General features: G+C 42.7%; 1 protein-coding gene across 1 annotated transcript in view; it reads left to right on the top strand.

Moving 5' to 3' along the window:
• Positions 1-27,364, top strand: part of ctnna2 (catenin (cadherin-associated protein), alpha 2) — a 1,561,189-nt gene that overhangs the window by 258,910 nt on the left and 1,274,915 nt on the right. The window contains exon 7 of the mRNA XM_068028796.1: positions 4,407-4,610. Within this exon, the coding sequence (XP_067884897.1) occupies positions 4,407-4,610 (204 nt within the window). The remainder of the gene's footprint in view (positions 1-4,406; positions 4,611-27,364) is intronic.

Here is a 27,364-nt window from a genome sequence, read left to right as displayed (position 1 = left end):
TATTTAATTATCCTAATACATTCTGGGATAGTAATAATGTAAAGGGCAGAGAGGGGCAAGAGTTTCTACAGTGTGTCCAGGACAGTTTTCTACATCAGTCTGTTTCTAGTCCAATGAGGAAGCAGGCATTACTAGATCTGGTTCTTGGGAATGAGGTGGGTCAAGTGAATCAAGTGTCAGTAGGAGACCATTTAGAGGACAGTGATCACAGTATCAAAGGGTTTAGATTAACTATGGAAAAGGACAAAGAGCAAGCCAGTGTAAAAATAATTAACTGGGGGTGCGCCAACTTCAATGGGGTGAGAATGGGTCTGGCACAGATAAATTGGAATCAAAGATTGGCAGGCTAAACTGCAAAGGAGCAAAGGGCTGCCTTTAAAGAGGAGATTGTTTGGGTACAGTCAAGCTATATTGCCATGAGGAGGAAAGGCAGGGCAAATAAATCCAGAACTCCTTGAATGATAGAAGTAGAGAGTAAGATGAAGCAGAACAAGGGTGCATATGACAGATGTCAGGTGGGTATTACAATTGAGAACCAGGCTGATGTAGAAAGTTCAGAGGGGAAGTGAAAAGAATGAGAGAAGCAAAGAGAGAATATGGGAAGAGACTGGCAGCCAACATAAAAGGGAATCCAACAAGTCTGCTATAGGCATGTAAAGTAGTAAAAAGGTGATAAAAGGAGGAGTGGGGCCAATTAGGGATGTAAAAGGGGATTTACACCTGGGAGCAGGGGACATGGCTGAGGTACTAAATGAGAACCTGTCTTTACCAAGGAAGATGCTGCTGCCAAAGTCATTGTGAAAGAGGAGGTAGTGAAGATACTGGATGGGTTCAAAATGGATACAGGAGGTATTAGAAGGGCTGGCTGTACTTAAAGTTGATAATTCACCATGACTGGATCAGATGCATCCGAGGATATTGAGGGAAGTAAGGGTGGAAATTGTGGAGGCGCTAGCCATAATCTTCAAATCCTCGTTAGATACAAGGGTGGTGCCAGAGGACTGGAAAATTGCAAATGTTACACCCTTGTTCAAAAAAGGGTGTAAGGATAAGCCCAGCAACTACAGGCCTATCAGTGTAACCTCAGTGGTGGGAAAGCTTTTAGAAAGGATAATTTGGGACAGAATTAGCAGTAACTTGGACAAATTTAAGAAAAGCCAGCATGGACTTTTTTAACAACAAATCCTGTTTAACTAACTTGCTTGAGTTTTTTGATGAAGTATCAGAGAGGTTTGATGAGGGTAATGCAGTTGATATGGTGCATGTGGACTTGGAAAAGGCATTTGATAAAGTACCACATAACAGGCTTGCCAGTAAGCATAGAGCCCATGAATAAAAGGGGCAGTTGCAGAATGGATACAAAATTGTCTGAGTGACAGGAAATGGAGAGTAGTGGTGAATGGTTGTTTTTCGGACTGGAGGAAGGTACATAGTGGGGTTCCCCTGGGTTTAGTGATAGGACCTCTTTTTTCTTGATCTTTATTAATGACCTAAACCTGGGTATATGTGGCATAATTTCAAAACTTGCAAATGACACAAGACTTGGAAGTATTCCATACACAATCTGATGGAATGGGTGGACGAGTGGCAGATGAAAGTTCATGCAGAGAAGTGTGAGGTGATTCAATTTGGTAGGAAGAATGAGGAGAGGCAATATAAAATAAAGGGTACAATGATAAATGGGGTGCAGGGGCAGCAGGACTTGCGGATTTATGTGCAGAAATCATTGAAGGTGGCAGGGCAGGTTGAGAAAGTGGTTAATAAGGCATACAGGATCCTAATCTTTATAAACACAGGCACAGAGTACAAGAACAAGTAAGTTATGACAAAGCTGTACAGAACACTGGTTCGACCTCAACTGAGTATTAAATCCAGTTCTGGGCTCCATGCTTCAGGAAGGAAGTGAAGGCATTAGAGAGAGTGCAGAAAAGATTCGTGAGAATGGTTCCTGGGATGAGGGACTTCAGTTACATGAATAGATTGGAGAAGCTGGGGCTGTTCTCCTTGGAAAAGAGAATATGAAGAGGAGATTTGATAGAGATGTTGAAAGTCATGAGGGATCTGGACAGAGTAGATAAGGAGAAACTGCTCCCATTGAAGGAAAGATCGAGAGCCAGGGGACATGAATTTAAGGTGATGGGGGGGGGTGGGGAAATCAATGGCGAGGTGAGGATAAACGTTTTTACGCAGAGAGTGGTTAATATCTGGAATGCATTGCCTGAGAGTGTGGTGGAGGCAGATTCAATTGAGACCTTCAAAATGGAATAGGATAATTATCTGAAAAAAATTTGCAGGGCTATGAAGAAAAAGAGTGGGACTAGATGAGTTGCCCTTTCAGCAAGCCAGTGATGACATGATGGGCTGAATAGCCTCATTCTGTGTTGTAACCATTCTACAATTGTGAGAAGGATTTGGCAGTGTTTACTGAGCTGGGTAAACACTTTTTTGTGCTGGTATCGAGGTCAATGCCTGGTGTTCCACTCGAATCTATTCTTACAGGACTTTTTCATCACAGTTTGATACAAGTGAGTGGCTTGCTAGGCCATTTCAGAGGGTGGTTAAGCATCAGCCACGTTGCTGTGGGTCTGGAGTTTTCTATTGGCCTGGCCTGGTAAGGACAGCAAATTTAATTCCCTGAATTATTTTTTATGACAGTCCTGTAGCTCCATGGTCACCATTACTGATACTAACTTTTTATTCCAGATTTTGGATAATTGAATTTAAGTATCCCAGCCACCATTGTGGGATTTGAACTCATGTCTGCAGATCATTAGTCTAGGCGTCTTGAGTACAAATCCAGTAACATGACCACCATGCTACCGTTCCCTTTTATTTTTTAAGCTGTCACAGCTTACTTCTCAGTTCTTTGACCATGCTGAGGTTACACAGAAATTATCTGATCTTCAGAGCTGGAAAGTTAAGCATTTTTAACTGAAAAGTGTTTTAATATGCAGTGCTGCCATAAACCAATTTTAATTTAGAATGAAAAGCAAAATACAACTGGTGTTGGAAATCTGAAATAAAACCAGAAAATATTGGGAACAGTTAGCAGATAAGACAGCATCTGTAGAGAGATGCTGGAGAAGAACTCCATGCTGTCTGCCTGTACGCTTGAGGCCTTCCACAACTTTTGGCACCATAGACACTAGCGTGCAGAGTCAACAGAGGTAATAGTACTATTTAAATTGAAAGAAATAAATATATCACATTTCAGGACCAATGAACGTCTCAACACTTTACAGCCGATGAAGTGTAGTCACTGTTGTAATGCAGGAAACGTGGCATCCAATTTGCCCACAGCAAGCTCCCAAAAACAACAATGTGATATTGACCAGATAATTTGTTTTGAAATATTGATTGTAGGATAAATATTACCCAGGACACCAGGGTTAATTCCTCTACTCTTCAGTTTAACATTTCATCAAAGATGGCACCTCTGACAGTGCAGCACTACCTCGGTACTGCACTGGAGCATTAGCCTTGATTTTTGTGTGGATGTCCTAGAGTGGGACTTGAGCCCAAAACCTTCTGACTCAGAGGCAAGAGTGTTACTAACAGCCACGATGATATGGCTAAGCTGTAAGTTCCTTTTGCTTTATCATTTAATTTTATATTAGTTGTGTTCCTCTAAAAGGAGGGCACTTGTGTTTCTTCTTCATTTGATGACACTGGAACAACCCAGTGACTTTTTAAGAGTTTTAATATAGAAAATGCATCTGTAGAGAGAGAAAAGTATAGTTAATGCTTCGAACATCGATCTGAAACATTATCCCTACCTTTATTGTCCTGGCCAATATTTATCCTACAATCAATATTGCAAAACAAATTATCTGGTCAACATCACGTTGTTTTTGGGAGCTTGCTGTGGGCAAATTGGATGGCACACTTCCTGCATTACAGCAGTGACTACACTTCACGCGCACTTCATCGGCTACCTGATCTGTTGAGTATTTCCAGCATATTCTGGTTGAATGTCACTTTAGAATTGTGGTAATTGTTGCCCTTTGTCCCCATGGAGCAGTGTGATGGTAAAATGAAAATAATTTGCTCTTTTCCAAACTGAAGTCCTAAAATGGCTGATTAAAGTCCAAAGAAAAGTGGCACTTGGCGATGGAGATTCCTCCTTAAATATCATTGAAGGTCAACCTCCATTGCCTTGGGCTGCTGCTGTAATGCTGCTGTTAAACCATCTGTTCTCTTACTCTATGCCAAATCAAAGTTAAACTTTTTGTGAAACTAGTTCTATGGGAGTCCCATTTCTATAATAACCATATAATGAAGAGATAAAATGTAAATGGCATATATGCTGGAGGAAAGGAATGACCTAAAATTACAAGTTGAAGTAGGGATGATAATCATTTTCCATATATAACTTGTTTTCCCTTTCTCCACACTTTACTTTTCAGAATAAGATAATTTTGGATCCCATGCACTTCAGCGAACAGCGATACAGGCCATCTCTAGAGGAGAGGCTGGAGAGTATAATCAGTGGGGCTGCACTGATGGCAGACTCTTCATGCACACGCGATGATCGACGCGAAAGAATTGTGGCTGAGTGTAATGCTGTGCGACAGGCCCTTCAGGATCTTCTCACTGAATATATGAATAATGTAAGTTATATGAAACCAATTTATTGTGGGGCCTATGATCCTTCATGTCTGTATTCCACACAAATCCTCATTCGGAGCTAACTTCCATCTGAAATTGCATGAGTTGGTTTTCAAGGTTTTGAAATTATTAACACTAATTTATTTGTGACAAAAATGAATTATACAAATAGAGAATTTCTCCCATAGGCTTCAAGATATATGGTTAAAGGGGTGGTGCAATAGTTATTAAGGATGTGCTTCTTGAATATAGAGAATTAATCGTAGTTCCAGATGTGGTATATTGAAAGTGACAAGTTTAATGAAATTGATCACACCTGCAGGCAGCGATTTTTCATAATTTTCATTGCAGTTCCATTGTACAGAGTTTGTCTGAAATATCTTCAATTCTTCAGTATCATCAGAAAAATAAATGAGAAATTTCTGAGCTACGCAGCTATAAGAAACAGCCTTGGAAAAGTAGCTTTATTTAGTAATTGTTACTGTGAGTTTACAACTACAATGTGATGTTTTTCAAATGTTGTGATGCTATCCTTAAAGGAAATCTGTACATGGTCTCATGATGACATCTGAAAAATATTCTCCCTTATTTCATTTCTTTAATATTTGATCACTTGCTTTTGCCTATTTTATTCAATATTTATATCTTGACTGGAGACCTATAGAAGTAACCCTATACGAATGATTAATTGGTGCCTTATACTAATGAATTCTTTTTTGGTCCATGAATGCATAACTTAAAATTATATGTTGTGACAGTGTTTATCTATTGAGTTCTTTAATGCATTATTATTTTAAGCTGTAACATTTGTGTGGAACAGTGGAAGATCTTAAGTGTTCAGTAAGATTGGCGTATCCATATGGGGTATGATGATGCAGTAATTTTACTGGTTTCCTTCATTGTTCTTGGGCTAAACAAGTAACTCAGAAGTTAGCTGCACTTTATTGCTGAATCAGACACATTCGTGGAAATAAAAATAAAAATTGCAGTATGTTCCTGGCCATGCCATATCCTTTCTTATTGTGCTAAGCCCAATTTCAAATGCACTAGCATTCTGTATAAATTTTAAAAAATTGATTTAGCAGGATTTCTTAATATTGGAAAACCGTACTTCATGAAAGTCTTTATGATATTTCAGATTCTGCATTCATACTTGTACAGATGCTTCTTTTCTAGTTATCTTGTATTAGATCTGTCATGGTTTCCCATTAATTGGATGATCTACGCATGTGATTATCAATTATTTACCTTTGCTAGCTCACCAATTTAACGTTGAGTAGATATACTTCCTTGATCCTTGCATCTAGATGCAATCAACATCATTGCATTTTAAAACTTAAAATGTTTTATTTGCTGTAGAAGTTACAAAGTCCCAATGGAGTACTGAAGTTACTGGTTCGTGATTGATGTTCACAAAGATACCAATAAAAATATTTTCAAGTCTACGATTTATAGATTTTTGTTCAGCAAGGGTATCAAGGGATTTGGAGCAAAAGTGGGTAAGTCGAGTTAATATACAGATCAACTCATGATCTGATTGAATGACGGAACAGGCTGGAAGAGCTGAATGACCTTCTCCTGTTCCTATGTTCCTGTGTATCTTACTGCATACATAATACATAGTAGGTACAGCACAGAAATGGGCCATTAAGCGGAAGAGATCTATGCTGGTATTTATGCTTCACAGGAGCCACCTGTCACTTTAGTTCATCTCATCCAATTAATTTAGCAATAGAGGGCTGAAATTTGTTCAGCTCCCGACGTCGGGCTCCGTGTCAGGGGGAGGCCAGAAGATCGCAGCGGCGCTGCCCCATCATGGAGCCGGATGCCGAGATTGCCAGGCCCGATTTTCCCAGTGGCAGTGAGGCTCCGTGGCGGCCCTCTCGCCGCTGGGCGACGGGACCCGACTTTAAATATTTAAATAAACCTCATGAATACATTTACCTACAATTCCCCGTGGTCTTACTGGCTGCCTGGGATCTTCTGTGTGATGGGTGGCGCTCATGCGCCTTCACTCTCCCATCCATATGACCTCTTAACTTTGTGCAGTTGTTGGGGGGGGTCGGGAGGGAGGGGTGCATGGGGAGGTCAACAATGCGGTTTAAGTGTTTTGGGGGGTGGTGGGGGGAAGGTCAACAATGCAATGTAAGTGGTTTGGGGGCGGGGAACATGGCAACAATTTATTTGTGGTGCAGTGGGGGGGATAAAATGTTCAACTCTGCACCTTTTGTGGCAGGTCTGGCCGTTCATGGCGGCGGGAGAATAAAATTCGGCCCAGAGTTTGAGATATATATTTTAAGTATTATACCAAAAGGCCGGTAATAAGTAAAATCATTGGCCCAGAATTTTCTGGAAAAATAACGAGTTTAATGCGTACACTGTTACTTATGTAAATCGTCCAGCAATTAGTGGCGTGGAAGAGCTACCCCATGAGTTGTGAATTGCCACAAACTTCTGGACTATTTCCACTGCTCCGCTGTTAACCTCACTAAAATGACAGCTTGCACTCAACTTCCTAGTGAGTTTCAAGAAATTGCTGCGTTTTCACAGTCAATACAAACTAAAATTACCGTAGAAAGTTAGGGCTGGTACTTAGCAGCATAAGGAACCTTTCAATTATATTCATGTTCTTGCAATGCCACTCAATCGCTCCGGCCCAGAAAGGGAACAATCTAAGCTGTGGACTCTCATTCCTGCATGTGATGATGAGATGTCAGTCTAGATTTTATGACCGTTTCATGTTGATATCATCAGCATAAATTTCCAAAGGTAAAATAACACCAATCAGAAAACCCAGTCTATTTAAACACACATTTAAGAAAACTTCTTCAGTTTTCGTTTACTGCTCTGTCACTTTGTAAAAATATTCCAGCTTCTTTAAAATAAACTGGCCTTTTATGTGCAAGCATAGCTATTATCCCCTGTTAACAGTTTTGAGGCCTTTCAGAGCATCAACAAAATACTAGTATGTTGTTCCAAATAGCCCACAAAATGTACAAGCTATTTTAAAACATTACCATCCAATAATCTCTCCATGAGTAAACTGAAACTAGGATGGTTAACACTCTTCAACCACTAATTTTCTTACTGATTGAGGGAGAGGGAAATCTACATCTTCATCTACATCAGTAGTGAATTTACAGAATTCTGAAACTTAGTTTCTGAATATAATAGAATAGACTAGAGTGAACAAGTGTACTTTCTCATTTTGGACTTTCTTATACTAACCACTAAAGGGGACCAGAAAGCACAGTTGGTTTGATGGCTAGTCTGCAGTTCAGAACAATGTCAACAGTGTGGGTTCAGTTCACGTACCGGTCTGAGGAAGGCAACAGGAAACCACTTCATATACCTTCTTCCCTCGGCATACTCATCTCTCCTGCATGGAGAAAAAGAGCAGAGGACCTGCCCATAGCACACTAACCTTTGTAACATTGCAGAGCTATTGGGAAAGAGCAGGGGAATGGGACTAATTGGATCACTCTTTCAAAGAACCAGCACAATGGGCCAATTAGCCACCTTCCATACTGTAAGTTTCTATTAATTATCATATTTATTTTTAATATTTATTCTTGGGATGTGAGTGCCACTTCACTGCAAAGGTTGGTGCTTATTGCCCATCCCTGGAATATGGTGGGCTTTCTTTTTTGCGACAACTGAGTGACTTGCAGGCTTCTTCAAAGAGCAGTTAAGAATCAACCAAGTTGGTGTGCAACTGGAAACGTATATAGGCTAGACCATGTAAGGACGACTGGTTTCTTTCCCGAAAAGATATTAGGGAAACAGTTTGGTTTTTACAACAGTCTGATAGCTTTATAGTCACTTTTACTTGCCAAATGTTTTACTTGCAGATATTTAAAAAGGAATTCAAATTCTCAAACTTTCATGGTGGATTTGAACTTTGAATCAATCGTCAAAGCATCTGGATTACTAGTTCAGTAACATAACCACTACATTTTGTGTTTCAGTATGAAGTTAGGAATAGCTCGAGCACAAAATCGTACACTTAAGGTGTTTTTAGAAGAGATCTGATGTTCCCAAGAACAAAATTGTTCTCAAAGATTTACCTTTCATGAATTCACCTTTGCATTTTTAAGTAAAGTAACCTTTTTATAAAAAAGCATTAATTATAAATTGGCAAACCTTTGACAGACACTTCAGTAGTGAAAAACTACTGAAAATCCTCTTCTGACACATTAGGTACCTTTCATCTTTGTGAGAAGAGTGCTCTGAGATTCTGTTAGGTGGCATTAGTCAATTAGTGGTTCACTCAATGTGCAGTCTATTCCAATGCTCTCCAGGTTGGCCTCCCATTTTCCAAGCACCATAAATATGAGCTCTTATGAAACTATGCTCCCTGTACTTTAACTCTGCTTTCTGACCTACACTGGCTCCTGGTTCACTAATGCCTTGATTTTAACATTCTCATCCTTATATTCAAATGCATTGATGGCCTTCCCGCTCCCTAGCTCAGTAATCTCCTCCAGTCCTAAAGAAGTCCACTTTCCTCAATCTCTAACCTCTTGTGCATCTCTCACTGTCTTTACCCCATGATTGCTGGCTGTGGCTAGCTGTCAGATTCCCTCCTCAGTCTCTCTGCCTCTCTACCTCTTTCTCCTCTGTTATGACCGATGCGGGAGGCGTGCACTGTTTATTCTAGTCCCACTTCTCCATAAGTCACAACATATATTAAAATTTTCCTACTTACCAATACAGTCAATCATATACTTTATTTTTCCCAGAATAATGGGAATTCTTTAATGAACAACAAAATTATCAGTTTATTATAAAACCAGCCTTAACCAGTAATGAAGTAAAGCATAAACACACAGATTGAAATATTAAAGTTCCCTTTTTACCTTAGTCCTTCACACTCACACACACACATGCCTACATACATAGGTTAACTGGAAAAAATAAAAGGGGTTTTTGTTTTTAGAGCTCTATTACAGACAAAAAAACCCTTGGGCTGAATACCTGCTCATTCTTGAAGAAACAGCAGATGAGATATGTTCCAAAACTGGCATATAGTCTGGCCTCCGAGTACACGTAGACGGATTACTGGGATCTTTTAGAATAGTTCTTTTCAGGCGGCATTGAGAATTAATTTAGCAGGCTTTTCTTCAAAGACGGGAGATGAGATGAGTTGAAATCTTAGGGTCTTTTAGAGAGGTGGTGGAAAGCTGAGATGGGTTGTGGTCTCTCCTTCCTTAGGAATTCTCTTTACTTTGAAGTTCTCTTTTCTCCTTGGAAGTTATCTTTTTTTATACAGTTCAACCCTAGCTCAACAATTCAAAAGCGAAACCGACAACAGGAGGTCAACCTTTTGACTTCCATCAATCTTGACCTATCATTTCTTCATAAACAATTTCTTCATGTGTCCAAAGTTCTCTGCTGTTTATTGAGCTGGAAGTCAGGTGGTTTCCCGGAAAGGCCTGTTGTTGCTGGAGGTCAGGTGGTTTCCCGGAAAGACTTGTTTTCCTCACAAGACCTCCCAGTGCCCCTTTTACAAAAACATTTCCAGGGACTGTTTTTCAAAGTCAAGTGGCCTATATATGAACCCCTTTGAAAACCCCAAAGTTTAACATTGCTTCAATCTTTCAAAAATGAATCCTGAAAAAATATATTTAATAAAACACAGAGGCTCTTTTGTAACACCTCCTTCTACTTAAAACCTACTTCTTTAACACAGATTTGTATTTGCTATTCATTCAAATACCCTTTTTTGCAGTGATGAATTTGCCATCTTAATAACTGACTACTTTGAATAGTAAAATAACCAGTTTTGACCTGAAACTCATACTTAATTACAGTATTCCCATGTAGCACTGAATTTTGCAGTACCTTTCAAGGTTAAATACTTTCTGGCAAAGATTTCTGAATTTTACTGATCCCTTTGAATGCTATGTCTCATTGCTGTTTGTAGAACCTTGCTGTGTGGAAGCTGTTTGCCGATGAAACAACAATGTCAGTATGTTTAAAAACAAAAATGCTCTGAAATGCTTTAGGAGAACCTGATGGTAGAAATGATGCTATATAAATGCAAGTTATTTCTGTTAATTACCTCCATAGCTTACCCAGTCACAGTACTTGATATCACAAAATTTAATAATTTCAAGGGAAGTACGCTTTTCAGGAATCAAGAGACGCAGTGGTTAGCACTGCAGCCTCACAGCTCCAGCGACCCAGGTTCAATTCTGGGTACTGCCTGTGTGGAGTTTTCAAGTTCTCCCTGTGTCTGTGTGGGTTTTCGCCGGGTGCTCCGGTTTCCTCCCACAGCCAAAGACTTGCAGTTGATAGGTAAATTGGCCATTATAAATTGCCCGAGTATAGGTAGGTGGTAGGGGAATATAGGGACAGGTGGGGATGTGGTAGGAATATGGAATTAGTGTAGGATTAGTATAAATGGGTGGTTGATGGTCGGCACAGACTCAGTGAGCCGAAGGGCCTGTTTCAGTGCTATATCTCTAAATAAATAAATAAAACTGTGACAGAGCTTGGTGATTGTATCACTGCAATCTGCTTCCTATGGTTTTGCAGCTTTTTGGACAGTTTATTTGGTCATTGCCTTCACTTAAAGTCTCTGGTGCAGAACGTAGCAAGTACAGAGAATAGGATAGATTTTCCAACCATTTCCGTGATGAGTGCTTGTCATCAATGTGTATCAGAAAATTGAGGAATGCTGCCCTGCTATATTGAGGATTTTTAAACATGCCATGTGCTCGACATTTGCTTTGAATTTTGCAATTCATCGTATGCTGCATGATTTTCTGATGCACGCTGGCAGCAGGCCATTTGCTCTAGTAGGTCCACTTAATAGTTTCAATCCAGTTATTCAGTTGTATCCTCAAAAAGTTCCAGTGGATTCATGAAGAACTACCTATTCTCTAGTGTAGGTATTTCTTCCCCAACCAGTCTCTGTTTTTGAGGCAATGCTGGGAGTATTACATGTGCTTACAACACAGTAGCAAGCCATTTGGCCCAACATGCTGGTTCATGCTGGTATTTATGCTTCACAGGAGACTCTTTGCACTCTACTAGTACCTCATTAAAAAGCTTTTGAGGATGTTTTCACTTCTCAGATTACACTAATTGGTCTATTATTTCCTGATTAATAATTCTCTTTTTACGAATTAGCATAACTTGAGCCAGTCTCCATTTCTGTCAGGTATAAATAAACATATAAATAAACAAATAAATATTTCTTCACAGTCCCTTAAAAGTCAAGGATATTTTCAGTAAATATCACTAAAAGATCTCTAGTCATGTTGTTTGAAACTTTTGACAACTCATTGCTTCCTTTTATGTTAAAATCATTAAAGCTGTAGCATTATCCTTAAATAGATTTATGAACACCATCTCCTCTGCAAACAAAAGATTTTTTTTATTCTTACATGGCATGTGAGCATCATTGACAAGGCCAGCATTTGTTGCCCATCCCTAATTGCCCTTGAAAAGGTGGTGGTGAGCCGCCTTCTTGAACCACTGCAATCCACCTGGTGTAGGTACACCCACAGTGCTGTTAGGAAGGGAGTTTCAGGTTTTTGACCCAACGACAGTGAAGGAATTAGAATTAGAATTAGAACATTACAGCGCAGTACAGGCCCTTCGGCCCTCGATGTTGCGCCGACCTGTGAAACCATCTGACCTACACTATTCCATTTTCATCCATATGTCTATCCAATGACCACTTAAATGCCCTTAAAGTTGGCGAATCTACTACTGTTGCAGGCAGGGCGTTCCATGCCCTTACTACTCTCTGAGTAAAGAAACTACCTCTCACATCTGTCCTATATCTATCACCCCTCAACTTGAAGCTATGTCCCCTCATGTTTGCCATCACCATCCGAGGAAAAAGACTCTCACTATCCACCCTATCTAACCCTCTGATTATCTTATATGTCTCTATTAAGTCACCTCTCCTCCTCCTTCTCTCCAACGAAAACAACCTCAAGTCCCTCAGCCTTTCCTCGTAAGACCTTCCCTCCATACCAGGCAACATCCTAGTAAATCTCCTCTGCACCCTTTCCATAGCTTCCTTCCTAGAATGCGGTGACCAGAACTGCACGCAATACTCCAAGTGCGGTCTCACCAGAGTTGGTGATATAGTTCCAAGTCAGGATGGTGTGTGGTTTGGAGGAGAGCTTGTAGGCGATGGTGTTCCCATATGCCTGCTGACCTTGTCCTTCCAGGTGGCAGAAGTCACGGATTTGGAAGGTGCTGTCGAAGCAGGCTTGGCGGGTTGCTGCAGTGCATCTTGCAGATGGTACACACTGTTGCCACTGTGTGTCGGTAGTGGAGGGAGTAATGTTTAAGATGGTGGATGGGTTTGCTATGTCCTGTATAGTAGGGGTAGGCGGTGGCGTAGTGGTATTATCACTGGACTAGTAACCCAGAGACCCTGGGTATTTCTCTGGAGGCATGGGTTTGAATCCCACCACAGCAGAAGGTGGAATTTGAATTAATTAATAAATCTGGAATTAAAAACGAGTCTAATGATGGCCATGAAACCATTGTCGATTGTTGTAAAAACCCATCTGGTTCACTAATGTTCTTTAGGGAAGGAAATCTGCTGTCCTTACCTGGTCTGGCCTACATGTGACTCCAGACCCACAGCAATGTGGTTAACTCTTACACGCCCTCTGAATGGCCTAGCAAGCCACTCAGTTGTACCTAACTGCTACGAAGTCAATAAAAAGGAATGAAACCAGACGGACCACCCGGCATCGACCTAGGCACCAGAAACAACAATGGCAAACCCAGCCCTGTCGATCCTGCAAAGCCCTCCTTACTAACATCTGGGGCTTGTGCCAAAGTTGGGAGAGCTGTCCCACAGACTAGTCAAGCAACAGCCTGACATAATCATACTCACGGAATCATACCTTCCAGACAATGTCCCAGACACTGCCATCACCATCCCCGGGTATGTCCTGTCCCACCGGCAGGACAGACTCACCAGAGGTGGTGGCACAGTGGTATACAGTAGGGAGGGAGTTCCCCTGGGAGTCCTCAACATCGACTCTGGACCCCATGAAGTCTCATGGCATCAGGTCAAACATGGGCAAGGTAACCTCCTACTGATTACCACCTACTGCCCTCCCTCAGCTGATGACTCAGTACTCCTCCATGTTGAATACCACTTGGAGGAAGCACTGAGGGTGGCAAGGGCACAAAATGTACTCTGGGTGGGGGACTTCAATGTCCATCACCAAGAGTGGCTCGGTAGCACCACTACTGATCAAGCTGGCCGAGTCCTAAAGGACATAGCTGCTAGTCTGGGTCTGCGGCATGTGGTGGGGGAACCAATTTGAGGGAAAAACGTACTTGACCTCGTCCTCACCAATCTGCCTGCCGCAGATGCTTCTGTCCATGACTGTATTGGTAGGAGTGACCACCGCACAGCCCTTGTGGAGACGAAGTCCCGCCTCCACATTGAGGATACCGTCCATCGTGTTGTGTGGCACTATCACCATGCTAAATGGGATAAATTTCGAACCGATCTAGCAATGCAAAACTGAGCATCCATGAGGCGCTGTGGGCCATCAGCAGCAGCATAATTGTACTCAACCACAATCTGTAACCTCATGGCCCGGCATATCCCCCAGTCTACCATTACCATCAAGCCAGGAGACCAGCCCTGGTTCAATGAAGAGTGCAGGAGGGCATGCCAGGAGCAGCACCAGGCATACCTCAAAATGAGGTGTCAACCTGGTGAAGCTGCAACCCAGGACTACTTGCATGCCAAACTGCGTAAGCAGCATGCGATAGACAGAGCTAAGCGATCCCATAACCAACGGATCAGATCTAAGCTCTGCAGTCCTGCCACATCCAGCCTTGAATGGTGATGGACAATTAAACAACTAACTGGGGGAGGTGGCTCCACAAATATCCCCATCCTCAATGATGGGGGATCCCAGCACATCAGTGCGAAAGATAAGGCTGAAGCATTTGCAACAATCTTCAGCCAGAAGTGCCGAGTTGATGATCCATCTGGGCCTCCTCCTGAAGTCCAAAGCATCACAGATGCCAGACTTCAGCCAATTTGTTTCATTCAGCGTGATATCAAGAAACAACTGAAGGCACTGGATACTGCAAAAGCTGTGGGCCCTGACAATATTCCGGCAATAGTACTGAAGACCTATGCTCCAGAACTTGCCGCGCCCCTAGCCAAGCTGTTCCAGTACAGCTACAACACTGGCATCTACCCTGCAATGTGGAAAATTGCCCAGGTATGTCCTGTACACAAAAAGCAGGACAAGTCCAACCCGGCCAGTTACCGCCTCATCAGCCTACTCTCAATCATCAGTAAAGTGATGGAAGGTGTCATCAACAGTGCCATCAAGCGGCACTTGCTTAGCAATAACCTGCTCAGTGACGCTCAGTTTGGGTTCCACCAGGCCCACTCAGCTCCTGACCTCATTACAGCCTTGGTTCAAACATGGACAAAAGAGCTGAACTCAAGAGGTGAGGTGAGAGTGACTGCCCTTGACATCAAGGCAGCATTTGACCGAGTATGCCATCAAGAAGCCCTAGCAAAACTGAGGTCAATGGGAATCAGGGGGAAAACCCTCCGCTGGCTGGAGTTATACCTAGCGCAAAGGAAGATGGTTGTGGTGTTGGAGGTCAATCATCTGAGCTCCAGGACATCACTGCAGAGTTCCTCAGGGTATTGTCCTAGGCCCAACCATCTTCAGCTGCTTGATCAATGACCTTCTTTCAATCATAAGGTCAGAAGTGGGGATGTTCGCTGATGATTGCACAATGTTCAGCACCATTCTTGACTCCTCAGATACTGAAGCAGTCCGTGTAGAAATGCAGCAAGACCTGGATAATATCCAGGCTTGGGCTGATAAGTGGCAAGTAACATTCGCGCCACAGAAGTGCCAGGCAATGACCATCTCCAACAATACAGAATCTAACCACCTCCCCTTGACATTCAATGGCATTACGATCGCTGAATCCCCCACTATCAACATCCTAGGGGCTACCATTGACCAGAAACTGAACTGGAGTAGCCATATAAATACTGTGGCTGCAAGAGCAGGTCAAAGGCTAGGAATCCTGAGGTGAGTAACTCACCTCCTGACTCCCCAAAGCCTGTCCACCATCTACAAGGCACAAGTCAGGGGTGCGATGAAATACTCTCCACTTGCCTGGATGGGTGCAGCTCCAACAACACTCAAGAAGCTCGACACCATCCAGGACAAAGCAGTCCGCTTGATTGGCACCCCATCTACAAACATTCACTCCCTCCACCACCGTCGCACAGTGGCAGCAGTTTGTACCATCTACAGGATGCACTGCAGTAATGCACCAAGGCTCCTTCGACAGCACCTTCCAAACCCGCGACCTCTACCAACTAGAAGGACAAGGGCAGCAAATACATGGGAACGCCACCACCTGCAAGTTCCCCTCCAAGTCACACACCATCCTGACTTCGAACTATATTGCCATTCGTTCAGTGTCGCTGGGTCAAAATCCTGGAACTCCCTTCCTCACAGCACTGTGGGTATACCTACCCCAAATGGACTGCAGTGGTTCAAGAAGGCAACTTACCACCACCTTCTCAAGGGCAATTAGGGATGGGCAATAAATGCTGGCCTGGCCAGTGATGCCTACATCCCATGAATGAATAAAAAAAAAGTGTCAGCTTCTTGAGTGTATTGAAGCTGCACTCATCCTGGAAAGTGGAGAATTTTCTATCAGACTCTTGACTTGTGCTTTGTAAATGGTGGACAAGTTTTACGGGGTCAGGAGGTGAGTTCCTCGCTGTAGAATTCCCAGCCTTGACCTGTGCTTGTAACCACAGTATTTATATGGCTGGTAGAGTTAAGTTTCTGGTCAATGGTAACTCCTAGGATGTTGATATTGGGTGTTTCAACAATAGTAATGCAGATGAATGTCAGGGGCAGATGGTTAGATTCTCTCTTGTTTGATATGGTCATTGCCTGGGATTTGTGTGGCGTGAATGTTACTTGCCACTTACCAGCCCAAGCATGGATGCTGTCCAGGTTTTGCTGCATGTGGACATGGACTGCTTTATTATCTGAGGAGTTGCGAATAGTAGTGAACACCGTACAATCATCATCCAACATCCTCACTTCTGACCTTATGTTTGACGGAACATCACTGATGAGGATGGTTTAAAGGCCTGCTACGCGACCCGAACCTGGTGGGGCCGGACGACATGTGTCGGGTACGGGTTGCACTTGCGGGCCCAGCTTTCGGCTCGGGTTGGGCCGGGTCGGACACGCTCTATCAGAGGTAAGTGGCTCCACTGTTAATGTAATTTTTTGACTCGAAAGCTGGTTTTGTTGCAGTTATTTTAAGCTTATGCAGATCAGCAACAAAGTGAAAAACGAAAGGTAAATTAACTGATGGTCGGCTCGGGCACGGGAAAAAATGGAAGGACTCAGGCCGGGTCAGGCTCTGGTCGGATGTGGTTCTGTTGGGCTCGGGTCGGGTTTTTTTTTTTTGCAGACCCCAGCAGGCCTTTAGGATAGCTGGCCCTGGGGCACCACTCTGAGGGACTCCTGCAGTGATGTCCTGGGGCTTCGCTAGTTGGCCTTCAACAACCACAACCGTAAGAACATAAGAAATAGGAGCAGGAGTAGGCCATACAGTCCTTCGAGCCTGCTCCGCCATTCAATTTGATCATGGCTAATCATCTACATCAACACCATTTTCCTGCACTATCCCTGTAACCCTTGATGTTTTTAATATGTAGAAATCTATTGATCTCAATCTTGAACATACTCAACAACTGAGCCTCCAAACCCCTCAGGAGCAGAGAATTCCAAAGATTCATCACCCTCTGAGTGAAGAAATTCCTCCTCATCTCAGTGCTAAATGGATTGCCTCTTATTCTAAGAGTGTATCCCCTGGTTTTAGACTCCCCAGCCAGGAGAAACATCCTTCCTGCATCTGCCCTGTCGAGCCACATAAGAATTTTGTATGTTTGAACGAGATCACCTCTCATTCTTCTAAACGCCAGAGAAGTACGGAGAACTAGAGACCTGTTAGTTTGATGTCAGTAGTAGGGAAAATGTTGGATTAACAAGTCTGTAGATTCTAACGTCAGTCCTGGCAAAACTGCTAGAATCTATAATAAAGGATGAGATAACTGGACTCTTGGAACCTTTTTTATGGGACCTTTTCAAAGCTTTCTGAAAATCTAAATATACCACATCCACCAGTTCCCCCTTATCTATTCTGCTAATTACATCCTCAAAAAGCTCCAGCAGGGTTGTTAAAATGATTTCCCTTTCATAAATCCAGGTTGACTCTGCCCAATCCTACCATTATTTTCTAAGTATCCTGTTATCACGTCCTTTATTATAGATTCTAGCATTTTCACTACGACTGATGTTAGACTTACAGGTCTGTAGATCCTCATTTTCTCTATCCGTTCTGTCTTAAATACTCGGATTACAATTAGCACCTTCCAATCTGCAGGAACCATTCCAGAGTTATGGGCGGCGCAGTGGTTAGCACTGCAGCCTCACAGCACCAGCGACCTGGGTTCAATTCTGGGTACTGCCTGTGCGGAGTTTGCAAGTTCTCCCTGTGTCTGCGTCGGTTTTCGCTGGGTGCTCCGGTTTCCTCCCACCACCAAAGAATTGCTGGTTGATAGGTAAATTGGCCATTATAAATTGCCCCTAGTGTAGGTAGGTGGTAGGGGAATATAGGGACAGGTGGGGATATGGTAGGAATATGGGATTAGTGTAGGATTAATATAAATGGGTGGTTGATGGTCGGCACAGACTCGGTGGGCCGAAGGGCCTGTTTCAGTGCTGTATTTCTAAATAAATAACATAAAATAAAAGGGCATACCTGGGCAATTTTCCACATGCCTTTATTGTAGATGCACTGGAACAGCTTGGCTAGAGGCAGGACTAGTTCTGGAGCGCAAGTCTTCAGTACTGCTGCTGGGATGTTGTCATGGCCCATATCCTTTGCTATAACTTAAATACTTAAAGCTTAGTACAAGCTACATTGTCCGCTGTATTCAGCAGTTTCTGAGATGGGATGTGGCAAATAGTATTTTGGTCAGCTAAGAACAAAGATTGAGTAATAAGATACTATATTAAACCTTATCCTGTTGTATTTTTAATGTTTCTTTCTCCTTTTACTCCTCATCCCTTATCCACCCTCCCTAGTTTAAGGAAAAGAGGCTATCAGAGGCAAGAATTTCAGTGATATCTGAACCATAGTAAAGTATGTCATGATTTCTGAAGCAGGGATAAAGCTGAAATCTAATTATTGAGACATATGCAGCAAAAATCACAACTTTAGCTGCAATGGTTGGTCAACTAACTTAACTTATCTGATCCCATTGAAAGAGAGTATTGTACTGAGTAGGTGAGCTTGAATCTTTTGAGGTTAGAAACCAACGTTGTACCAACTTTTGAGCTACATGTGTAAACTTAATTTTCTGTTTTAAAAATGAAGTTAATCTGTTATAAGTGATGTCTACATTGCTGCTTACAATAATTTGTTTCTATGATTAAAGAAAAATCACTGTTTAATTTTAGGCTAGTACCTTTTGAACTGTGCAAGGTTAATCAATGTGGTGGTGTGCCATAAATTGGCTTCAAGTGATAGCATGATGTCCATATCTGTTCTAATCATTGTGATCAGTGATAGGTGACACCTGGCTGACTTCCAGAGAAACGCTGAATCATCAGATTGTGCTGATTTAGTTAGTTGAGCTCAGACAGTACAATCTATCAATTGATTTGTGTGTTATGCATTACTGACCTGGGGAAGAACCGCTTAGGAAGCAGGTCTCCATCAAAGGTATAAACAATTCAAAAAGCTTTGAAATGCAGTGGTTATGTTCTGTTGCTGTGTTGTGAAAATGGAAATCAAAGGGTAAAATGTTTTTTTTTCAGCCTGTGCAGGGTCTAAATTGTTAAAATGGGGTATTTTAGTGCTTTGTATGGATCCATAGTCAAAGGGGGTGTCTGCTGTTAGTGCAATCTTTAAAGATTTTGAATATGGGCTCACTAATTTTAAAAATCTGTTGTTCATCAAACATTTTTAACATCTGTGTGTTCTAATAGTTACTGTTTATGATACAGGACTAGTACACACATTTTTAAATACCTATTACTGCATTGTAAACAGGAGGTTTTGGTGGGAATGAGAGCATTTTGGGATATTCTAGGTCAAAGTTGAAGGCCTGGTGCAGATTGTTTTGTATATTGTAATTAAATGTGCCTGTCATAAGTGGATGTGCATAATAAGTGGCAACTTCATTGAATAGATGGTCATTTTTGCTGATTATTGTAACTTTTGATTAATGCGCACAATTGAATATACAGGACTATGAAATATTCCAGGAATAAACAAATTATTTTATGTTTAATGATGCATTGAAATGCTAAGTTATATATTTGTGTCTGTTTTATACATGTTAAATATTAGGGTATGACTTGCATAGTTTTTAGGTTTCTGTTAAGCTAAAATAAGCCATCATAGAACTGAGATATCTTTGTTCATATAGTTATCATTGATCTACAGGATTTTAAAAGGGGCAGCAATTAGAAATTAAAATATTTAATATGGAGTAAGAATGCTATATTAATGCATTTAATTTAAGATCTTGTTTAAAAGACCATTTTCAAAGTAAACAAGCGTGTTACCTGAATTGCCATGTGTGAAAATTGTTCTCAATTGCTGGTGAGTAACTTATACACTTTTCCTCTTTCTTCTCAACCCATCCTATCTGATGCTGAACCTTGCTTCAGGGACCTGATGATATCTAAACTATATTGAATGAAAAACTGCAGTGTGTAAGGTTTCAGCCTTTGAAGTTTACAATGTAATAGGTTCCTGTCACAAAAGTCAAGGATTTTACATTATGAACTAAATCTTCAATTTCAGCATTTATATCCAATGAAACAACTGTAACGTGATCAACTTTATTACATGTTCACATACTAAACAGATTTAAAGCATGTCATGCAAAGTGAAGTTACATGGAACAAGCTGTAAGGATAACCAGATATTTATTTTAAAAAGTAACATTAGATAAGTAGGCATGTCTGCAGTGTTTTGAATCACATCATTAATTGCTGCTAAGGATCATTAAGTGCTCTGAATGGTCATCAAATCATTAGCTAGATATTCATCTGCAGTTTGCAAGTAATTCCTTCAATCCAGTGTTGGAAACAGTTAAATCACAACAGTATGCTGGAAATACACAACATAGCTATCTGCATGTGAAGATACGATTTAGGAGCAGAAGTAGACCATTCGGCCCCTCGAGCCTGCTCCGCCATTCAATAAGATGATGGCTGATCTGTTTGTGTTTTGAATTCCACTCTCCCATCTACCCCCGATAACCCTTGGTTCCCTTGCCTAACAAGAATCTATCTACCTCCGCCTTAAAAATATTCAGTGACCCCGCCTGCACCACCTTCTGAGGCAGAGAGTTCCAAAGTTGCACAACCCTCTGAGAAAACAATTCTCCTCATCTCTGTCCGAAAAGGGCGACATCTAATTTTAAAACTGTTCCCCCTAGTTCTGGACTCCCCTCGCAAGAGGAAACATCCTTTCCACAACCACCTTGTCAAGACCGTTCAGGATCTTATAAACTTCAATCAAGTCTCCCCTCACTCTTCTAAACTCCAGTGAAAACAAGCCCAGTGTGTCCAACCTTTCCTCATAAGACAATCCACTCATTCCAGGTATCAATCTAGAAAACCACCTCTGAACTGCATTTACATCCTTCCTTAAATAAGGAGACCAAAACTGCACAGAGCATTTGAGATGTGGTCTCACCAATGCCCTGTATAACTGAAGCATAACATCCTTACTTTTATTTTCAATTCCTCTCATAATAAAGGATAGCATTCCATTAGCCGCCTTTATTACTGGCTGTACCTGCATATTAACGTTTTGTGACTCAGGCACAAGAATGCCTAGATCCCTCTGCACCTTGGAGTTCTGCAGTCGTTCTCTGTTTAAGAAATACTCTGCTTTTTTATTCTTCCCGCCAAAATGGACAACTTCACGTTTTCCCACATTATACTCCATCTGCCAGATTTTTGCCCACTCACTCAACCTATCCATGTTGATCTGCAACCACCTTCTGTCCTCTTCACAACATACTTTCCTACCTATCTTTGTGTCATCTGCAAATTTAGCTACCATGTCATCGCTCCCCTCGTCGACGTCATTGATATAAATTGTAAAAAGTTGAGGCCCCACTTGTCACACTTGAGGTTTTTTATTCAAAATATTTTGTAACTTTTCCTCTTTTCAAATTCTATGCTTGTACTGTTTTAATTTCAGATTTTCAGCAGTTTATGTCTTTCTCTCTATCAACCAGTGAACTCTACTAATATTGTGCTTGTTATACGTGCAGTGCCTGAAAAATCCAACTATATTTGTAGTCATACTTTCTCATTTCTGGTTTTGGCTTATGCAATGGTGAGAGTAAAGAATTACTCTATTGACAGTTTTTTAAAAATGTATTCATTCATGAGATATGAGCGTTGCTGGCAGGGCTAGCATCTATTGTCCATCCCTAATTGCCCTTGAGAAGGCGGTGGTGAGTCATCTTCTTGAACTGCTGCAGTCCATGAGGTGCAGGTACACCCGTAGTGCTGCGAGGGAGGGAGTTCCAGGATTTTGACCCAGTGACAGTGAAGAAATCTTTTTTAAAAAAAAAAAGCAGAAAATGCTGGAAATACTCAGCAGGTCTGACAGCACCTGTGGAAAGAGAAACAGTTAACATTTCAGGTCTGTGACCTTTCATCAGAACTAGGAAAAGATAGAAATGTAATGGTTTTGAGCAAGTGAAAGGGGTGGGATGGGACAAGGAACAAAAGGGAAGGTCTGTGATAGAAGGAGGGCTAGAGAGATTAAATGACAAAAGGTTTCATTGTGCAAGGTCAAAGGAGTGGAAATAGAGCAAGTGAAGAAACAAAATACGTGTGTAGATGAGGTGTGAATGGCAGGATCCTGAATAGCTGCTGTCCGAAAGTAACATAAAGGAAATAAGAGAGAAACGAGGAAAAAACAAAGCAGCAAAGAAAAATGAAACATAATGGGTGCAGAGGTTACGATCTAAATTGTTGAACTCAGTGTTGAGTCCAGAAAGATGAAAGTGCTATGTGGAAAGATGAGGGCCGGAATTTTAAGCCCCCCAAAAGAGCGGGCTGGTGGTAGTGGTGGGGCGGGAAACGGGGGGTGGAGCGTAAAATGGAGTGGGAGGCCCATTTCGACCGGTTCTTGTCTCCGCTACCAATTTACGTGGGGTGGCGGCGAGAAACGACCCACCCCCTCAGGCCAATCAAGGCCCTGAAGTGGCGACTTAACAGTGACAGTGAGAAGGGAGGAGGTAAAAGGGTGTATGCTGAATCCTCTGTGCTTACATGGAAAGATGCCATAAGAAAAGGAGGGGTAATTGGGGGTGACTGAGGAACAGGCTCGGTGCTATGGAGGGAAAGGTCTCTTTGGAAGGCTGAAAGGGGAAGATATTGGTGTTGGTGGTATAACTCTGGAAATACAGAGGCTGGAGGAGTGGAAGGTCAGGACAAATTGGAACGCTATTGTTATTTTTTTAAAATTTATTTAGAGATACAGCACTGAAACAGGCCCTTCGGCCCACCGAGTCTGTGCCGACCAACAACCACCCATTTATACCAACCCTACAGTAATCCCATATTCCCTATCACCTACCTACACTAGGGGCAATTTACAATGGCCAATTTACCTATCACCTGCAAGTCTTTGGCTGTGGGAGGAAACCGGAGCACCCGGGGAAAACCCACGCAGACACAGGGAGAACTTGCAAACTCCACACAGGCAGTACCCAGAATCGAACCCGGGTCCCTGGAGCTGTGAGGCTGCGGTGCTAACCACTGCGCCACTGTGCCGCAGTGGTCCTGGGAGGGAGGGGAAAGGGTGAGAGCAGAAGTGCATGAAATAGAACATACATGATCGGGGGGGAAACCTCTGTTGAGGAAAAAGAAAGATATATCGGAAGTGTCAGTCTGGAAGGTTGCATCGTCCAAACAGTTGCAACGGAGACTGAGAAACTGAGGGAATGCATTGAATCCTTTTAGGAAGTTGGGTGTGTGAGGAAGTGTAGTCAAGGTAGTTGTGAGAGTCAGGATGCTTACAGTGAATATTGGTTGATCGCCTATTCCCAGAAATGGAGGTCATGGAAGGGAAGAGAAGAGTTGGAGGTGGACCATATGAAGGTGAGAGAAGGGTGGCAATTGAAAGCAAAGTTGATGAAATTTTCCAGTTCAGGCTGAGAGCAGGAAACCACACCAATATAGTCATCAATGTAACAGAACAAAAAGGTGAGGGAGGGGGCCTATGTACGACTGGAACAAAGAATGTTCCACATATCCCACAAAAATGCAGGCATTGCTAGGACCCATGCGGGTACCCATAGAACTTATCTGGAGGAAGTGAGTGTTGTAAGAACAAGTTCAGCCAGGCAGAGGAGGGTGGTAGTGAACGGGGCCTGGTTGGTCATCCATTCAAAGAAGAAATATAGAGCTCTCAAATTGTCCTGGTGGGGAATGGAAGTGTAGAGGGATTGGTCAGTTTCCAGTTTTCTGGCCCTATCCGTCTCCTTTTCACCATGGATAGAAAAGTGGCACATGGATCCAAAATTGTTCAGTGGTTGGAAGCAAAGGTGATGGTCAACAGGTATTTTTGTGATAGCAGCGTTGTTTCCAGTGGGGTTCCGCAGGGCTCAGTACTAGATCCCTAGCTGTTCATGGTATATATCAGTGAATTAGACTTTAAATGTAGGGGGCATGATTAAGAAGTTTGCACATGAGATAAAAATTGGCAATGCAGTTGATAGTGAGGAAGAAAGCTGTAGACTGGTCAGGTGGGCAGAAAAGTGCCAAATGGAATTCAATCCAGAGAATTGTGAGGTATAGCATTTGGGAGGACAAACAAAGCAAGGGAATGCACAATAAATGGTAGAATTCTGAAACGTATAGAGTTACAGAGGAACCTTTCAACGTATGTCTACAGATCCCTGAAGGGAGTACGATATGTAGATAAGGTGGTCAAGAAGACCAGTGGAATGCTTTCTTTTATTGGCCAAGGCCTGGAGTATCAGAGCAGGGAGGTTATACTAGAATTGTATAAAGCACTAGTTAGACTGCAGCTAAAGTACTGCGTACATTTCTGGTCACCGCACTATAGGAAGAATGTGATCACACAAGAGATGGTACAGAGGAGATAATTCCCAAGGATGTTGCGAGGAATGGAGAATTTTATCTATGAAGAATGATTGGATAAGCTGGGCTTGTTTTCTTTGGAATAGAGGAGGCGAAGGGGCAATTTAAAGTAATTGGTGGAATGTTAAGTGGAGAGTTGCGGAGTCATGTTTTTCACCCAAAGGGAGGTAGGCATCTGGAACTCACAGCCTGAAAGGATGGTGGAGGCAGAAACCCTCATTGCATTTAAAAAATACTTGGATATGCAATTGAGATGCCATAATCTACAGAGCCAGGGACCACGAGTTGGAAGGTGGGATTAGACTGGATAACCCCGTACAGACACGATGGGCTGAATGGTCTGTTTCTGTGCCAAAAATCTTTCTACGTTTCTATGTTTTTCCTTTGAATTCAGTGGTTTCCTGTTCTCCCTAAACCCCTCACTCCATATAAACCCTCTTACTTATATTCATTCTAATCCTATGACCTTAATCAACTGCAATATTATCTCCAACCAATTCCTTGTGTTCGTCGACACTCATATCGCCTTACCCTTCTTCAACCCCATTTTGTTCTGAACTTGCCATGGGGGTTGTGTGTCCAGCAGCGAGTCTTGGATGAGCCATTACTTCCTCCAGCTGAACACCGAGAAGAGAGAAGTTGCCACTTTTGAACCCCACAACAAACTCTGCATTCGTTGTTCACTCCATCTCCTTTCTGGGCACCATCAGGCTGAACCAGAGTGTTTGCAATCTTGGCCTCCTGTCAAGCTTTTTGAGTGTTGTTGGAGCTGCACTCATCCAGGCAAGTGGAGACTGTTCCATCACACTCCTCACTTGCACTTTGTTGATGGTGGACAAGCTTTGGCGAATCATGAGGGAGTTACTTGCTGCAGAATACCAAGCCACTGACCTGCTTTTGTGGACACAATATTTATATGGCTGATCAGGTTTGTTTATGGTGGGGGATTCAGCGATGGTAATACTTTTGAATGTCAAGGGGAGGTGGTTAGATTCTCTCTTGTTGGATGCGGTCATTGCCTGGCACTTGCCAGATTCTTTCACATCACAAAGACCACTGACTATAACCTGTGTAAGATTGTCCTCCCCAGTTTCTACCTCAGCCATTGAAATCATCATCCATGCCTTTATTACCTCCAGATGATTTTTTAATATTCACCTTGGACTGTGGGTGTTGTTGGCAAAGTTGGTATTTTTTACCCATATCCAGTTGCTCTTAAGGTAGTAGTATAGCGCCTTCTTGCACTGTTGCAGTCTGAAGGCTCCCACAATGATATTAGGAACGAAATTACAGTATTTTAATGATGAAGGATCGGAGATGTGTGTTCAAGTCAGGATGGTGTATGACTTGGAGGGAAACGTCGACTCCAGTTTTACAGGAGCCCTTTGGTGCCACCATTGGTTGACTGTCGCCCTGATGTTGGGGGAAGTTAATCTCGCCTCATTTATAGAATTCAGATCTTGAGTCCATGTCTGGAGTGAGGGTGTAATAAGATCTTGAGCCAAGTGGCCCTGGTGGAACCTAAACTGAGCATTACTCCCATGTGTTCCTGTCAGTCCTCCCATCTTCCATTAACTAGAGCTCATCCAGAACTAGCTGCACTACTGAATTAGCTGTTTCAGTACAGCTATAACATCTGACTTTCAAGATGGCTCCTGGGCTGGAAGCTCCCTAGGAAGCTCCCTTGCTGTTCAACTCTATCCATGGCCATCTGCTCCCATCCCTAACGTTTTCTCCCCCAATCTGCCCTCTTAAACTGTTTAAATTCCCCTGGCTCTTTAAATCAGTTCATTTTAGCCCTATCTAAAAGTTAACAGTTAGTTTAGTGTATGTTACCTGGGCCCACTGCCCTCCCCCAGCCACACCTGCTCTTTGTTTTCTAAATGAAATTGATCCGGATGAAACTGACGAGAACAGCTGCCGATACTTTAATCTCCGATCCTGCTGTCTTCACAGTCCAGAGTGTCTGCAGCCACGGCATGCGGTAAGTCCATTGAGGTGAAGAAGGAGCTGCGGGACCCGAGAGAAGTCCTGTGAAAAGGTGCCCCGAACACCCAAAACATCCACGAACGGCCCCCCCGGCCGCAACTTCAAAGCGCCCGCGGGAGATGGCTCGGAGAGCATCTGCAGCGCACTGTCGGCAATGCTGCATGCCTTTATTTAAACCACTGCAAAAAAAAAAAACCCTTAGCAAATGTAATCACCTCTAAGTCTGCCAAATGATGCTTCACCTCCCGAAGGACGTGGATGAGCTTTCCGGACGTCGATGGTGGGCACTGAGGAAATGGCTTATTACCTGCACCAGATTCCACCCCCCCTCCCCCCCCTTTACCCCCCTTCCACCCCCGTCCCCTTCCCTGCTCCACCCTCTCAGCTCACCCCCTCACAACCCCGTCCCAGCCCGCCCCCCCCTCGCACCATCTTCACCCCGCACCCCCTTCCCCTGCACCCCCCCCCCACCCCCTCCCTCTACCCCTCCCCCTTGCATCCCCTCGTCCCACCGGCACCATCCTACACCTGTGTAGGGGCCCCAA

This window comes from Heterodontus francisci, chromosome 1 (genome assembly GCF_036365525.1).
Source record: "Heterodontus francisci isolate sHetFra1 chromosome 1, sHetFra1.hap1, whole genome shotgun sequence".
In the NCBI taxonomy this organism is placed as follows: Eukaryota; Metazoa; Chordata; class Chondrichthyes; order Heterodontiformes; family Heterodontidae; genus Heterodontus; species Heterodontus francisci.
The sequence above is the reverse complement of the archived record's forward strand: the minus strand, read 5'-3'. Positions and strand labels throughout refer to the sequence as shown.